This window comes from Ammodytes marinus (genome assembly GCF_949987685.1).
Source record: "Ammodytes marinus genome assembly, chromosome: 17".
NCBI lineage: Eukaryota > Metazoa > Chordata > Actinopteri > Uranoscopiformes > Ammodytidae > Ammodytes > Ammodytes marinus.
Genome location: NC_137221.1, coordinates 5,102,607 through 5,118,414, shown reverse-complemented (window position 1 = coordinate 5,118,414; position 15,808 = coordinate 5,102,607). Strand labels below are relative to the sequence as shown.

At 36.7% G+C, this 15,808-nt stretch overlaps 2 protein-coding genes across 2 annotated transcripts; one reads left to right on the top strand and one right to left on the bottom strand.

The window, feature by feature from the left end:
• The first annotated feature begins 1,044 nt into the window (after positions 1-1,044).
• Positions 1,045-10,250, top strand: LOC307263886 (class I histocompatibility antigen, F10 alpha chain). Its single transcript, XM_080045171.1, has 8 exons — positions 1,045-1,155; positions 3,337-3,603; positions 5,948-6,226; positions 7,843-8,139; positions 8,565-8,663; positions 8,990-9,007; positions 9,183-9,254; positions 9,547-10,250. Exons 1-7 carry the CDS (start codon positions 1,104-1,106, stop codon positions 9,227-9,229), a joined length of 1,059 nt encoding a protein of 352 aa, XP_079901297.1. The 5' UTR covers positions 1,045-1,103; the 3' UTR covers positions 9,230-9,254; positions 9,547-10,250.
• Positions 10,251-11,635: 1,385 nt separating this feature from the next.
• Positions 11,636-15,494, bottom strand: psmb8a (proteasome 20S subunit beta 8A). The gene is made up of 6 exons (XM_080045180.1): positions 15,043-15,494; positions 14,521-14,662; positions 14,060-14,171; positions 13,444-13,573; positions 12,906-13,110; positions 11,636-12,271 (listed from the first exon to the last, which is right to left on the bottom strand). The coding sequence occupies exons 1-6, from the start codon at positions 15,190-15,192 to the stop codon at positions 12,183-12,185; spliced, it is 828 nt and encodes a 275-aa protein (XP_079901306.1). The 5' UTR covers positions 15,193-15,494; the 3' UTR covers positions 11,636-12,182.
• Positions 15,495-15,808: the final 314 nt, after the last annotated feature.

Sequence of the window (15,808 nt, the reverse complement as noted above, 5' to 3'; positions counted from 1 at the left end):
AATTAATTAAATTTCATTTCGGGCATTCCTTCTGGACTCAACACATGAGGATAGAAACAGAGTATGAACAGCGTCACAGCAACAGCAGAATGAGAAACAGCATCAAGTGTTCAAACATCAGCGGTGGTGTTACATTTCTCTTGTTCAAGCAGTTTTCAGCGTCCACAGCTCCACATGGTTCAGAGCTGATCTGATGTCTGTGTTTAAGAAGCTCTCTGACTCTCTTTCTGCTTCGCTTCTATTCATTCGCTTCTTGTTTTCATTTCAACCTAAAACACTGAGGTGAGATATCATTTCATTGGAGACTCTATTTGGTTTTATTATTATGTCTGTATTGATATTAGGCTAATTTCAGCCAGTGTCACATTATAAATACAATTTCTAATTGGACATGGACTTCATAAAGGTTACAATATTTTCCTCTCCATCTCATTTATTAACCAGACGGTTTGATTGAACACAAACCTGTTTAAAACAACAGATAATAAGAGTTCACACTGAGTAACTGCACTGCTGCACATCAGCTGCAGGTTTGAGCCACTGGGGGGAGCACCTCACCACATTTACTCACTAGAACATGAATAAAACCTCACTTTAATTTGCTGTTAGTTGTTGATATTTGTGTCTAGACTGTTTTCAACCCCAGGGCAGCGACACAGAGCAACAGAACAATAAGAAACTACTGCATCCCCTCAAAGTCCATTCTATCTGCCCTGTAGCTGGACAGTAACCTCTGACCTTTAACACATGTCTGCACATTAAAAGTCTATGAAACATCACACAGGATCTGAGCAGCAGAAAGTTTAATCCTCCTTTCATGAGAACAAAGCTGAGACACCAGACTAAAGCCCCGCATGTCTCCCCATCCTTCTAAATAAGCAAGTATTATGCGCTGAAATGGGCTCACCAAAGTTTCACTTTCGTTCATAACCTCTCTGGGTCAGTTCTACCCAGATATAAATGACGTTGGTGCTCGAGCTAAATTCCCATTGGCTCAGAGGGAGTTTTATATAAACGCCTCTCCTTGGTTTTCCCTTATTTCAACTCTGGAGCTCATGCTGGTACCAACGTTTCTCTCTGGATAAAGAAAAATTAAGACCACGATGAAGGATTTGATATTTGTGGTTCTTCTGTGTCTACATGGCGCGGCGGCAGGTGAGTCAATAATGTTTTAACTCATTTTATTGTAAAATAAAAAGTGCGTCATGTCTTTAGAATGTAGCTTACAATGTTTGATGTTTGGTTTTCTGTATAGTCTGTATTTGTTTAGTTCAAGGACTATATTGCAGACTCTGGAAACGCTTAACATTTTTATTTTTATTCAGATCTTAAAGTTCGCATGAGTAGGCCTACCTGTAGCCTTAATCTTGTCTGTGCAACTCATTGAATAACAACATAACATGTGTATAGCTACTGCGGAATTTCTGACAAGAAAGATAGACTGGTTTATTTCTCATAGGTTTTTTTTCTACCCAAATGATCTATTTTTGTTCCTTTATTGTAGTTTATTTGATCAGGAAGACCATTGAGTTCAATACGGTCTGATCGACACAGCATAACTACGCAGCGCCAAACACTCAGATAAAGAAAACTGGAAACAACATAAACAGTTTTAAAGAAAAAGTGTTATCTTGTTAAGTATGCCTACTTGTAAAACAAAAAACTAAGAAAAAATACAATCACTGACAACCTTCTGGACATAGAAATTAAGTTCATAACGCCACATTTTTTACCCTTATATATTTTGTTCCATTTTTATAGGTCTGTTTAGAAATATATGTCAAGTCTTTCTTCAAATAATTTGACTCCACACACTGAAATACTCACGTGCTGTAACGTAGTCTGTCCATACTTAGGTTTGTTGTTTGGGTCCAGACACCTGACTCAGGTAGTTGTTACATTTACTGAATGTACAATAGCATCGTGTTAGTAGAGCTGGACAGATAAACTGGTCACCGATATATCTGCTGATATCAGATTATTGCAGATTTATGTATGACAATGTTTCTGTCGCCAATCAGTAACAGGAAACAACTAACAACTGTACTTCAGAAACATTTCTCCATTACAGTCACTGCGTATCTAGGTCACAACAATTCATTGTTTATCTTATGTGTTAATAGTTTTATTTAAATTACTATTATCTTATACATTGGATTTCTAAACTCCTAAATATCTATACTAGTATCAGCCTCAAACATTCAGCATCAGTGGGATGATGCTGTCCAGGTATTATCCATTAACAGGGAATAGGTTTATACATGGACAGATTTTCAGTGTGACCAGTTCAACTTAACACAGACATATGATCTACATTCATTCAGACAGCAGAGGGCAGTGGAGGATTCAGACATGATCAATAATTTGATTGGTGAAACACAGATATCTGCAAAAAATGTCAACTGCTTAAATCTTCTTTGAAATATCAGGACTAAACATCAGTTAACGGTGGAGGAAGAGTTGGAATTCAACAAAGGATATTAGAGTTGATAAACATTTTTTAATTCAGTTTATAACTGATACTAATAAAACTGTTTACAGAATGACTGCATGAGAAATAAATAAAAATATATTTATTTAGATAATTTTTTTGAATATAGATCTGTTTCTGTTAACAATGGACTTCGACTCGTATCAAATTAATTAACATTTGGTTTTAAACCAATGTTTGTAATCGAAGAGCTTAAGAGTTAAACTTAAATATAATGCTTCATCTTATAGCTAACAGTGAGTCACACAAGGGACTAGGTCAGATATTTTTTTCTTCTTGGTTGTTTATTTAAAAACAACAAATCATATTCAAACATGTTAAAGCCACAAACTCTTCCCACAAAAATATAAAACATTTTAATAAATAATTTCTTGATCATGAAAAATTACCACAATGAAAGAAGAAAGAATATAAAGCGATAAAGGAACTAACACGATAATGAGGAGTGTTACCTGCTGATGAAGCGTCATGAAGAATAAATGACTCACTCCACTCACTAGAACTAAAGTGGACTTTCACTTCCCATTCAGATTTTGTTCAGTGATTTTACAAACTGCTTTAAAAAGGTGAAAGTCAGGTACACTTCTGCATGACCTAAATATATGAATGGTTTTATATTTTATTTAATAAAAAATAAAATCACCCAAAATAGTGTAAATAAATAGTAGCAAATAGTTTCTGGAGCAGACTTTAAATCCATATATTTATTTTTGTATTTATTGAGATTATTATGATGATTGTAATTAAGTTATTTTTGAATTTGTGTGCTGGAAAGGAAAATTTTTTTCAGTAATTTATAAAACTGTGATTTAAAAACTGAAATTATTTTCTTAACTTTTTCTTAGTGTCTCACTCTCTGAAGTATTTCCTTACTGCGTCTTCTGGAGTCCCAAACTTCCCAGAGTTTGTGATTGTTGGGATGGTTGATGATGTTGTGATGGATCACTATGACAGTAACACCAAGAGAGCAGAACCCAAACAGGACTGGATGAAAAGAGTCACAGAAGACAGAGCAGACTACTGGGACTCGCAGACTCAGATTGCTTTGGGTACCCAGCAGTCCTTCAAAGCCAACATTGAAGTGGCAAAGCAGCGCTTCAACCAAACTGGAGGTTTGTTCATGTTACACTTTCTACTGATAACATTTTAATTTTATTTTCAACCTGTATTTTAGTAAACAACACACACACACACACACACACACACACACACACACACACACACACACACACACACACACACACACACACACACACACACACACACACACATATCCTTTTCTTTCAGTACAGTTTTATTCACTCATTTTGATGGAGGATTTTCTTTGCTGAAACTCAGTCTGACACAATAGAAACACTGAGACTGAGGCCACTGCATTCTGCTGAACTGATACAGTGTTTCTGTCCATCCCATAAAAACCAGCAGAGATTATTAACACTGTATCTCCTCTAGATCAGATCAGAATAACTCTGAGCTTCCCACAGTGAGTCGGTCCATAATAACTTTCTACTGTAGGAACCTGTGTATCACAACAGCTTGACAACACACAGCTGATAGAGGAACATTACCGCCTGGTTTCTTAAACTACGGAGCAGGACCGTAAACGGGACACAGGCTGCTTCAGAATGTTTTAATAAACCTGCTGACCGGAAGATGTGCTGAATGTCTCACTCAGATCAGAGGTTTAAAACGTTTAACAGCTCCACTCTACTACCATGACAACTGTAGCATCCTGTCCATCCCATAATATATAGATATTACAACATATTACAATAGATTAACATAATATAAGAATATTTCCTCTTTTTCATGTAATTTTATATTAAATACTGTTATATGTAGTTGCAAAAAGATGCAGTTTAAAGATTTCACCTCAGCCTCTGGGAACATTTGAACCTTTTTTCATATATATTTTTTTTTACATTTTACAGTTTTAACAATGTGTTGATCAGTCAAGCAATAATCTTAACATAACGAATAGTGACAAGAATAATATGTTTGAGCCATAAATATTAGATTAGATTGAATTAATTTATTTCTTTATATTTTACATTGAAAACAAATAATTGATTTATAAAAATGTATTAATTATGTGATCAATTATGACAAGAATAATTAGTTTTAGCCCTAAATATATTGTAAATTAAAGATAAGATTAGATTAACAATACTAGACCACAGTGTGCCCTTCCCATAATAAACATATACAGTGCTTACAAAATTGATTAGTTGATAACAGAAAAAGATTGACTATAATTTTGATAATTAAATAATAATTTAAAGTTTTTTGTTAAGAAAAAAATCTGAATATTTGGTTTCAGTTCATCAAACAGGAGAATGTGCTGCTTTTCTAAGTTTTATATTAATTCATATTAAATACTGTTTAGTCGCACAAAAGAAGCAATTTGAAGATTTCACCACAGCCTCTGGGAACATGTGATGAACATTTTCACAATTTTCTGACAGTTTGAAATAAGTAAATGGTTCATCTCCTAATCCTAAAATATAAGATGAATTGAGAATGAAAAGTATCAGTAGTTTAGCCCTAAATATAAAGTAGGACTAGACTAGATTAGATTAACTCTCCTGTGCTGACCACAGTGTGCTGGTCCGTCCCAAGAGGCATCAACCAAAGTCTGCAGGTGTAAACAGCTGTTGGTCGTATGGAATGATTGACAGATGGATGGACCAATCAGGACACAGTATCATAATGGTCCAGTTGGTCTCTGCCTCACTGTGAGCCGTTGTAGTAACACACTGAGACAGGACACAGTGTTCGGGCTGAGCAGCTAGAGTCTAGTGACTAATCCTGAACTCAGACTCTCCTTCAGTGGAAGCTTCTAGAGCAGCATCAGGACAGTCCTGTGTGTGTGTGTGTGTGTGTGTGTGTGTGTGTGTGTGTGTGTGTGTGTGTGTGTGTGTGTGTGTGTGTGTGTGTGTGTGTGTGTGTGTGTGTGTGTGTGTGTGTGTGTGTGTGTGTGTGTGTGTGTGTGTGTGTGTGTGTGTGTGTGTGTGTGTGTGTGTGTGTGTGTGTGTGTGTGTGTGTGTGTGTGTGTGTGTTTCTGCAGCTCACATGAGGTCACACCACCTTCAACACTGTAGATAAACTGTTAGTCTCAGGAGCCAGTATGGACAGTATGGAGAGGTTATGGACTGTGTTAGGGTCTCACTCTGTCTCCCAGCAGTCTCTGCCTCTGTGTCTCTCTCTGATTCCGTCCACACTGTCCAGATGATGATTGGCTGTGAGATGTTTCCATTGAGCCAATAACAGCAGGAGGTGTAGATCCTCTGTGTTGGTGTCTGTGGATCAGTGTGTCTCTGTGGGAAAGATGTGATATCAGCTGATAATAGATGACTGGGCTGGGATTACACTCTGATTAACTACAACCTCTCTCTCTCTCTCTCTCTCTCTCTCTCTCTCTCTCTCTCTCTCTCTCTCTCTCTCTCTCTATCTCAGGTGTCCACATGTTCCAGCAGATGGTCGGCTGTGAATGGGATGATGAGACTGGAGACATCAGTGGTTTTAGACAGTATGGTTATGATGGAGAAGATTTCATAGCCTTTGACCTGAAGACAGAGACATTTGTCGCTCCAGTACTACAGGCCGTCATCACCAAACACAAGTGGGATAATAACAAAGCTCTGACAGCACAGTACAAACAATACCTCACCCAGATTTGTCCTGAGTGGCTGAAGAAGTATGTGGCCTACGGGAAGAGCTCTCTGCAGAGAACAGGTAGAATCACATGAACTGAAGTATTTTAATGGACACAACAATGTTAATATGACTTCTTTGTTTCTAACCAACAGTAACATTAGTTACAACACACAGAGATCCATTGTCCATTATTTACATAGATTTCTCTTTCTTTAATTTTCACCCTCACTGCTCTCCATCTCTCCACCTCTTTCTTCCTTTCTATCACACACTTCACAACTATTTCTTTCTGCTGCATTTAAGCTTTTCTCAGTTTTTCTCTCACCGTCTTACTGCCACTAAATGTCCTGCTTTTCATCTCATCGCCCTCATATCTCTTCATCCGTCTGTTTTGTCCTCTGTCCTTCCTGTCTTTTCTCTGTTACACTTACAATAAGGTTAATTTGCATTTCATATATAACGTATCCTATATAAAATGTATGTGTCCTAAGCAGTGTTGGGAATAACGCCGTTTAAAATAACGGCGTTAGGTAACGCCGTTCTTTTTTCAGTAACGGCGTAATCTAACTAATTACTTTTTCCGTCGTCACAACGCCGTTATCGTTACTGAACGTTAAATGCGGTGCGTTACAATGAATTGATTGAATAAACTGTGTAATCCGAATGCACCCCTGGCTCCATAGCCTACTACACAATTAACTGCTAGTGAGGAGACCGGTGTGTTTTAAGTTGTGTTTTATTCAGTGCGGATGACATTATAACTGTCAGTTAACGCCGTCACGTCAGTCAGCCGGAGCGCCTGTTTAGTGAAGTTTCTTTTTCTTTTTCTCTCTGTTGTGTGAGCCTGCACGTTGCCGCAGTAACCACCTATCAATCCACGGTTGAAACGTGCTCTCCCTGTCTGAGTTTGTTTGCATCGCCCTTGTGAGTAAGTGCATGGAGTTTCCCGATCTCTATAAGTTATAATTTATGCACGTTATTAAACGGCCGCGATTCGCCGGTTGAAACAGCTGTTTAGCGTGTCATCATGAGCCGAATATTGCTACTGTTATTTTCCTGGGATCTGTATGCTGCTGTGCATGTTAAAGAAGGAAATAAACATAGGATAAATCCTTACTCCTCCTCTCATCGTCTCATGCTTCATAGTCTGACGTTTTTGGCCTTAAGTAGTGTTTTATTATTTAGGTTACTATAGTGGTTTTAGCCGACACCCCTGAAGTGAATCAGTGATAGGCCTATAGCAGATCAGCACGGTACATTCAGCAGTTTCCTCTACTACTTTTGTTGAGAACAAAATACTTGAAGTGCAGGATAAACCTCTTGCTGTCTGTTGATGTGTAATACATATTGAAGGTTATGTAGCCTACAAGTAGGCCTACCTGTTTGTTCTACTCATTTCAACTGACTTGTGAAAACTGCTCAGAAAAATCCAAATTTGTTGACATAGGCTACAGCAACTTTTTTTTTTACAGTAGGCTAACGCAAATAGTTACTTTCCCTGGTAACTAATTACTTCTATTATAAAGTAATTCAGTTACTAACTCAGTTACTTTTTGGAACAAGTAGTGAGTAACTATAACTAATTACTTTTTTAAAGTAACGTTCCCAACACTGGTCCTAAGGCCTTTAAAATAAATTGAACAGGAAGGATGATATATAATTACCTGTAAACCATCTTTCTCTTTGCTCTCCAGACCTTCCCACAGTGTCCCTCCTCCAGAAGACTCCCTCCTCTCCAGTCAGCTGCCACGCTACAGGTTTCTACCCCAACAGAGCCGTGATGTTCTGGAGGAAAGATGGAGAGGATCTTCATGAGGGCATGGACCACGGAGAGATCCTCCCCAACCACGATGGATCCTTCCAGATGAGTGTTGACCTGAAAGTTTCACCTGAAGAAGACTGGAAGAAGTACCAATGTGTGTTCCAGCTCTCTGGGGTGAAGGACGACCTCCTCACAGAACTGGACAAAGCCGTGATCAGATCCAATGAAGGTAAGACTGGAACCAGAGACAATGAATGTAGAAACACATTATAGTTCACTGTAACAGTCCTGTAGTTCATGTATTTATGTGTTCGATGGAATTTCATTTTTTAAATATTGTTCATATTGCTTTTTTCTCAATTTCTTCCATCTATTTTTTCTAAACATCATTATAAGGCTTATATCAGTAATAAACGAATGCACATAACTAACTATGGACCCTGATGTTTGTATCTGCATATCTTTAAAATATTAAATAATTTCTATTAATTTAAAGTCACAGTTTTTAATTGATTTAAATGACTTATTGTTTTACATTAAATTTCGTTTGTCCACCCATTCATACATAAAAATCAACAATCAAAAAAGTATTTTATAAATGTTTGATAATGAAGATTTCATTCAGTGATTTGTTTGTTGTTGTTTTATCTACAGCGAATGGCATTGCCATGGTTGCCATCATCGTTGCTGCAGTGGCTGTTCTGGTCGCCATCACTGCGATTACTGGATTCTTCATTTATAAGAAGAGAAACGGTGAGAGACCTAAACAGGAAAATGTTCTCTTCTTTTAGTATTTTGATTTTAATCTTTCAGTTGATTTGTTGTTCAGATAAAAAAAGTGAGACAACTTCCAGCTCATCCAAATGAGTTTTAACCAACAGTGAGCACACACTCACAGTCCCATGATCATATGACTAAAGGATGAAAATTAAATTATGAAAGATTTCAATACAATATAGAAGAAATGTATTTACCAGTTTGATTTAGAAAAAGAGCGAATCATCACCGTAAAGAAAATAACAAAGTCTGATGTTTAAACTGTAACAACATAAATCATTTGTCTTTTCTTTTTATTTCAGCCAAACAAACTCCATCTCGTAAGTTAGACTTTTTTTATATATATATCTGCTCTGACCTGACATGCCTGGTTTCTGGATTTAGTGCTGAAGAACTTTGTTAAGGAATGTTTTTTCCTGCAGTGTTAGCTGTTTGTAAAACTCAGTGTCAGTTGAGAGCAGGATGTGAGCTAACAATGTGTTTCTGACCTCACAGCTGTTAATTCCTCTGAGGTCTTGGAGGAACTGAATCCAAAAGCCTGAATGACAAACTCATCACCTGAACACAGTGAGTTGATTCATATGGGACAGGAATGTTACACCTGTTGTTAAACAAAGACGCCTTAAACTATGTGGGGAAAAAACTGTCTGTGACTTGTAGAAATACGAGAGGCACAGATGCTTATAGAAACGTCAGATCTGATAAAGTCAGCAAACAAAAATGTTAGCATTTTGTATTAATTGATTTCGTGTCTTAACGATAATGTATAAAATGTGGCTCTGTTGAATAAAAGTATCCAAACATTCATAGTAAACCTTTATTTTAATAATCTTATTTAATTTTGTTTTTGTCTTTTTAGGTTCATGGATAAATCTTGCACTGGATCAAGGAGCAGTGTCACCACGTTCTCCTCTGTAAACTGGGAAGGAATTGATTATTCATCAGAGAAAAGCAATCTGATAAATTTGTTGACAAATATTTTATAAACATCATACAAATGGTGACACTTTATTTTGATCATTTAGTTTGGTAAATGTTGGTAAATCCAATGAGGAAGACTTCTTCTTAGTAAAATTCAATATATTCAGAATAATGAAAGCATCACAGCATCTTCCACATATATGTTATAAAGATTAGTGTGTTCATTTAAGACAAATCCACCATAATACAACTTCTGATCTTTGGGTTTTCTGTCAAAATCAATACTGGGAATTTAGATGTAAGTCACACACACCTCCATGTACATGCATTCACATTTACACATATGTGCTCCTACGGTGTGGCATCATGATGATATATACCTTGAGATAACATCCTTTACTTCTCTGCTTGTATTTAAATCACTGGGGGCAATTGAGGAAATCATTCAGTCAGCAACAACTGAAAACTTACTATGTTAAATGGACACCCTAAAATTCCGCTAATGGTGTCTTAAATTAAGTTCCTGAATAAAAGTACAGTATAACATGAAATTACACGTACAATGAAAAGTCATATCAATGTTGCCTACATCCATGCACAAACACAAACACACACACACTCACACACACACACACAATACAGGCATCAGTACATTTGTTTTCCAGTTGTAAATAGCTTATAATTTGTTTTGGATGTATATTTCTTTAAAAATTATAAAATTGTTTTGACTTCATGCAGGCCTGAGCAAATAACTTATACGTTTGTGTTTTTTCTTAATTAATCAGGAATATGTTGTTTTTTGTTTCATAATATCTATTTTTGATCTGTTTTGAAATATTTAAATTGTGGCTGAGACTGGGTTGTGGGATGTTTTAAGCTTCTTAACACACATACAGAAATATTCTTGAAACTATTTCCTGTTAGTATTAAGAGACAGGGGAAGTTTTCTGTCTTAGTTTTTGGTAAACAGAATTCGAACAGCAGCAAATCACATCTTGGGTTGGGTTAATAAGATAAATTACAAATAATGTTTTGCTGTTAAATTGCTTTTTTACTGTAATTTTGCTTTTCAATAAAGTGCCCAATGTCCCAAATGTCTGTCTTTTTGAGTGTTACCTGAGCATTCACTAATGTCACGGATACCAAATGACCTTGTTTGACCTGTAGTTAAAATGAAGAGCATGAAAAACAGTTATTCAGGCAGACCTTAGATAATTTAAGATTGAATTGGACATTTCACATGACAATAAAATCATTGTGATGATTTTCTAAGTTCCCTCTTTTTTGTGATTGTCTGAGTGAAGTCATGACAGAGACTTTTTTAAACTATTTTGCTTTCTCTCAGTGTGCTGCTGTTGTAATAAGAGGTTTTCACATTAAGTTCAAAAGTATTTAGTTAATGAAAGGAGGAACATAGGCTTTAAAAATACTGTGAATCTTTTTTCTATTTCTCAATGTGTGTGAAAATAGTTTATATTGTATAAATGTGTAGAGGACTATACTGATCCACTCACATTGCACATATCCGGGATCTGTGGTGCTTTGGTTTTCACCTGAATAACCTGTCACACTAAAGTCTGCCTAGCAACTGATGACAGCTATCATGAAGTTCCTCCAGTTCTGTGGCTTCTCCAAATCAACTATATTTTTTAAATGATATGCTATGTGCTGTAGGTTATAGAATAAAATACCCAAAGACATGTAATCACCTACTTTATATCACTCAGCTGTAAATATAACTGATAACATTTGGTATGTATTTTTATTTCTTGGTTTTTATTTTATTGTTATAATTTATTTAAGTAATTTTTTTAATAGGTAACAAGTTCAGTGTTTGAAAATTAACAGATCCTTACAGACCTGTAAAGAATACGTATTAACGTGCTTTTTTTCATGGTGAAGACAAATTCCTCTATTGTATAAACCTACGGTACCGAGTTCTGCATGGAAACAGGTGACATCACAGCTGATGCCATATGTGACAAAAATATTACTGTACTACTATAAATAAGGACAGAGACGTAAAGAACTGGAGTACTATTTATATTTTACACATAACCCACTAGTCAACATATTTTTACTAGAGGCTGAAAATTGCTTCAAACAATTTGCTCATGAATTTTTTACTTTCATACCATAAGGCAACATCACATATCAGATGAAGTTAATCATTACAGGACAGGGTAGTGATTTGAACAACACTCTTTTATTGTAGCTGTATGTTGTGTTGGTAAGATTATCTGGATGTATGTTTAGCACAGTTACACTGCACCCTGTCATCTTGGAAAGCGATAGCATCAAGACACACAGTACCTACACTACATAATGTTAAGAACAATAACCAAACAAAGAATTTAACAATTCAATTATGACAAGTTCGGGTTCAAGAAATGGTTCTACATAGAATGTCATACTCTGACTGACATTTCATTGATCTAAAAATCATAAATGGACCCCACCTGTCCATACACAATCAGCTTCATTCATTTATAAAATCAGAGAATCAAGTTATATAATATTAGTAAGAAACAGGTCATTGGACTGTAGGTGCTGAGGTTGGTTTAGGCGTCAAACTCAGAACATTCCCTTCTTGTAGCGGTGGATCAGCTCCGACACGTCTTCCTTACACACCTTTATCCAGCCGTCCTCCTGCATGTGGTACACTAGACACACACACAAAAACACAGAGATGAGCACACATTTATACACATACTCCTACAAATGTACACATAAAGAAAAAATTACAATTTACCATTTTCAAGTGCTAACAGACCACACCTTTATATATTTCAGGACTCTACAACAGTCAGTCTCTGCTTTAATTGACATTAACAGGAAATGAGGAGAGAGAGAGAGAGAGAGAGATAGAGAGCGACATGTAACAAAGCATCAAAGTTAGACTCGGGACTTTTACATGATGTTGTTTTGTTTGACAGGATAGGTCACTTTATTTATTGTATGGTATGTAATCGTGGGAAAACCTGTATATGTGTCTTCCTGTTGATGTTATAATGTTGATTTATTTTTTATTTTTAATGTCTGAGGATTACCTTATTGAAAATGAGATGATGCATAGCAATGGTTTATCTGATTATTAATTAATAAAAATGCATAGTAAATAATTATCAGTAAATAATTGTCATTGTTTTATTTTCGATATTTGTCTATAAAACAAAGTTGGATGAGCTGACTCACTTTTCCAACCATACCGCTAGTGTGGTCTTAAATGGACAAACAAGCTATACCTAAATGTTGAATCTTAAATGCAATCTTGGAGCCTTCTCAGAGTATACTCACTGTTGACCACCCCTCCAGAGTAAGCATCCCTGTGTGTAGCGTGAACGATGCCCCGACGGCCCAGATCATACGCCTCCTCTACAGTCATGTCTTCCCGGTAACCGCTGTCCACCACACCGTAGGCGAAACTGCTTCCACAGCCGGTAGAGAACATACGACCAGACAGACGTGTCCCATTATCATCCACATAGTACAATCCAGGGCCCTGGAGAGCACAACGTCATTATGTGATCAGCAGGAAAATGATTAGTTTATATGCAGTTTACTTATTTAATGAGGTATTATCTGTTTGTTATAGATTTTTTATAGAGATATTGATATGTTGATTTTTGTAAGTGCAGCCTATAACATACCTATAATTGAAATGTGTGTATGTTAGTGGTGTCTATATGATGATAATTTGGCAAAAATTAAGCCATGTGAATATCAATGTAACGACTACTCATCATTGAGTTTTATCAGTAAATTTAAATAGCGATGATGCACCAGTACTGCTTTTATAATACAGCCATATTACAGTAACAGACATTAAACGTACTTCTTTGTCCCATCCACAGATCATGCTTCCCATTGACAGGCCCATGCCTCTGTAACCCAGCATCATGTTAGTCAGCAGCTTGGAGGCAGCAGCCACAGAGATCCTCTGGTTGTTCCTCAGCCTGTACAGCCTGAAAGAATAATAAAAAACATTTGTACTTGTAGCATTTGATTTGCATGCATTGCAAGTATTATATGCATGTTTCCATTAAAAAATATATTCACCTGCATTTATGGTATTAGAATTAAGAAATTATGTTATACATTTCTGTTCTGATTAGCTGTATAATACCTACTAACATACATCAAAGGGAAACCCTAGTTTCCCATGTGCAGTTCAAACCCTGGACCTAACCACTGAATCTCTTAGTGTCATTGGACAAACTGAATCAGAAAGCTTTCTACAGTTTCTTACCTCATTAATATAAGAATTGACTAGTCTGTGTCCAACTCCCTAACATAACTGTGACACTTTATTCATTAGTATTGAAGCTAAAACAGGCTCTAGATCAAATGGTTGTGCATTGTACATGGCATATAAACAGCATGCAATACAAAGACAACACCCACAGATCAATAGAAAGTTTAATAACAATATTAAAAACAACATGACGAACCTGCATTCTTTGGCTAGGAGTCTCTCCCAGTACTGACAGTCTGCAGCGCTGCCCGACATGGTCCCTAGCAGGTAGGGGTTGATCTCTATGACCTTGTTGACATCATTGGAGGCTGCAGAGACGTCACATAGTTTTTCACATTTAGTTCATGGACACCTAGTCCAAGGTCAAAGCAATTAGGGGTTTGGTGCCTTGCTCAAGGGCCAGGTCTATATGGACAGACTAACTGCTGCCACCTCCAACCCAGACTAAGCAAAATGACCATGCATTGCTTATGCATTAATTCACTTTTCCCACTCTTTCCCTAACTTTATGTGCAGTGCCAGTGCCACCTTGTTTTATTTTAGCCAGGTCTAGAAGAGACATTTGTTAATTGTCGGAACAAATGAAGTTCCCTCACGGGAAAAATAAAGTTCTTTGAATTTGAATTTGAACGTTTACAAACATGTGTGGACATTTACCCAAGTAACGGCCAGCTGAGGCTCTGGAGTCCACAGCCACGATGACTCCATGTCTGAACTTGAAGGCCAGGGTGGTCGTACCGTGGTTCATTTCTATACACACACCTCCATCCTGGTTGCAGGATTTGAGAAATCCTGAAGGCTAAAATAAATAAAAAAGTAACTCAGTGGGACGCGCTTGATGTGTAATATAATCTGTACTGAAAGAAAGGGATGTGTGTGTGTGTGTGTGTGTGTGTGTGTGTGTGTGTGTGTGTGTGTGTGTGTGTGTGTCCGTGCGTGCGTGTGTGACATGATTGGAACATCTATCATAACTTAATATTATTAGACAATAATTCAGATATTTGAGACAAAAAGCATATGATATTTAATAAGATCTCACGCAACATAGCCTACTGAAAACCACCGACGCGTAAAATAACTTGATCCACAGCGCGTCTGACGCGTCATGCGTCTGGCAGGTTTACTGGATACGATTCAGTGTATTCCTTTCTTACCAAAACTTGATGCAATGATACTCACGTCTAAACCCAGAGGCACAGCAAATTCTTGAGTTTTGGTCCCGAAATTGTAGTGGTTGGTTCGGTCGATGAGGTGCGTCTGTCCTGCTGGCAGAATCTGCCTACGGAGTTCAGAATAGGGCTTAAAACCGCTTACGTCAAAAAGAGCCATCGTGTATAAAAGTGGATTAACTATAATATAATAATATTCTAAAGTTTAGGTGTTTATTTTTCCAAAATGACGAAGGTGATTCTCAATGCGTCAAAGATAATTTCCTTGTACGTAACAAAGAATTCGAAAGTGAAAGGGTATAAACTAGTTTTGTTTAGTCCTGTCCTCTCATCTCAAAGAAACTATTCAAAATGGGTCATCAAGATGATTCACAGCTATCAATCCGGCCATTCCTGGTTGTGTTTGTTAATCAAAGTTTAAAGATTAAAATAAAAAACAAAGATAAAGAAGAACCCCCGTGTTATTCTGCTTTAATAAATAAAAATATGGCTAAAACCTTTAGACCAATGGGATAGCATTATATTTTAGTCGTCATCAGTCTCTAAGCAGAAATGCAGCACTTAGGTTTGGGATAGCCAGCAGATGTAAATTAAAATAGTCATTTGTGTTTTTATATTTCATATTTATCAAACTACTGTACACTAGGCTATACAATGCATCTAGCATTCATAGTTTGATGTACACAACATGCAGTAGCTGTTATTTCTCTTGGGCCTGTTATAAGTACAGGGCTGCTGTTTGGGGATTATAATATACAGTGAGTCAGCACAAGAGA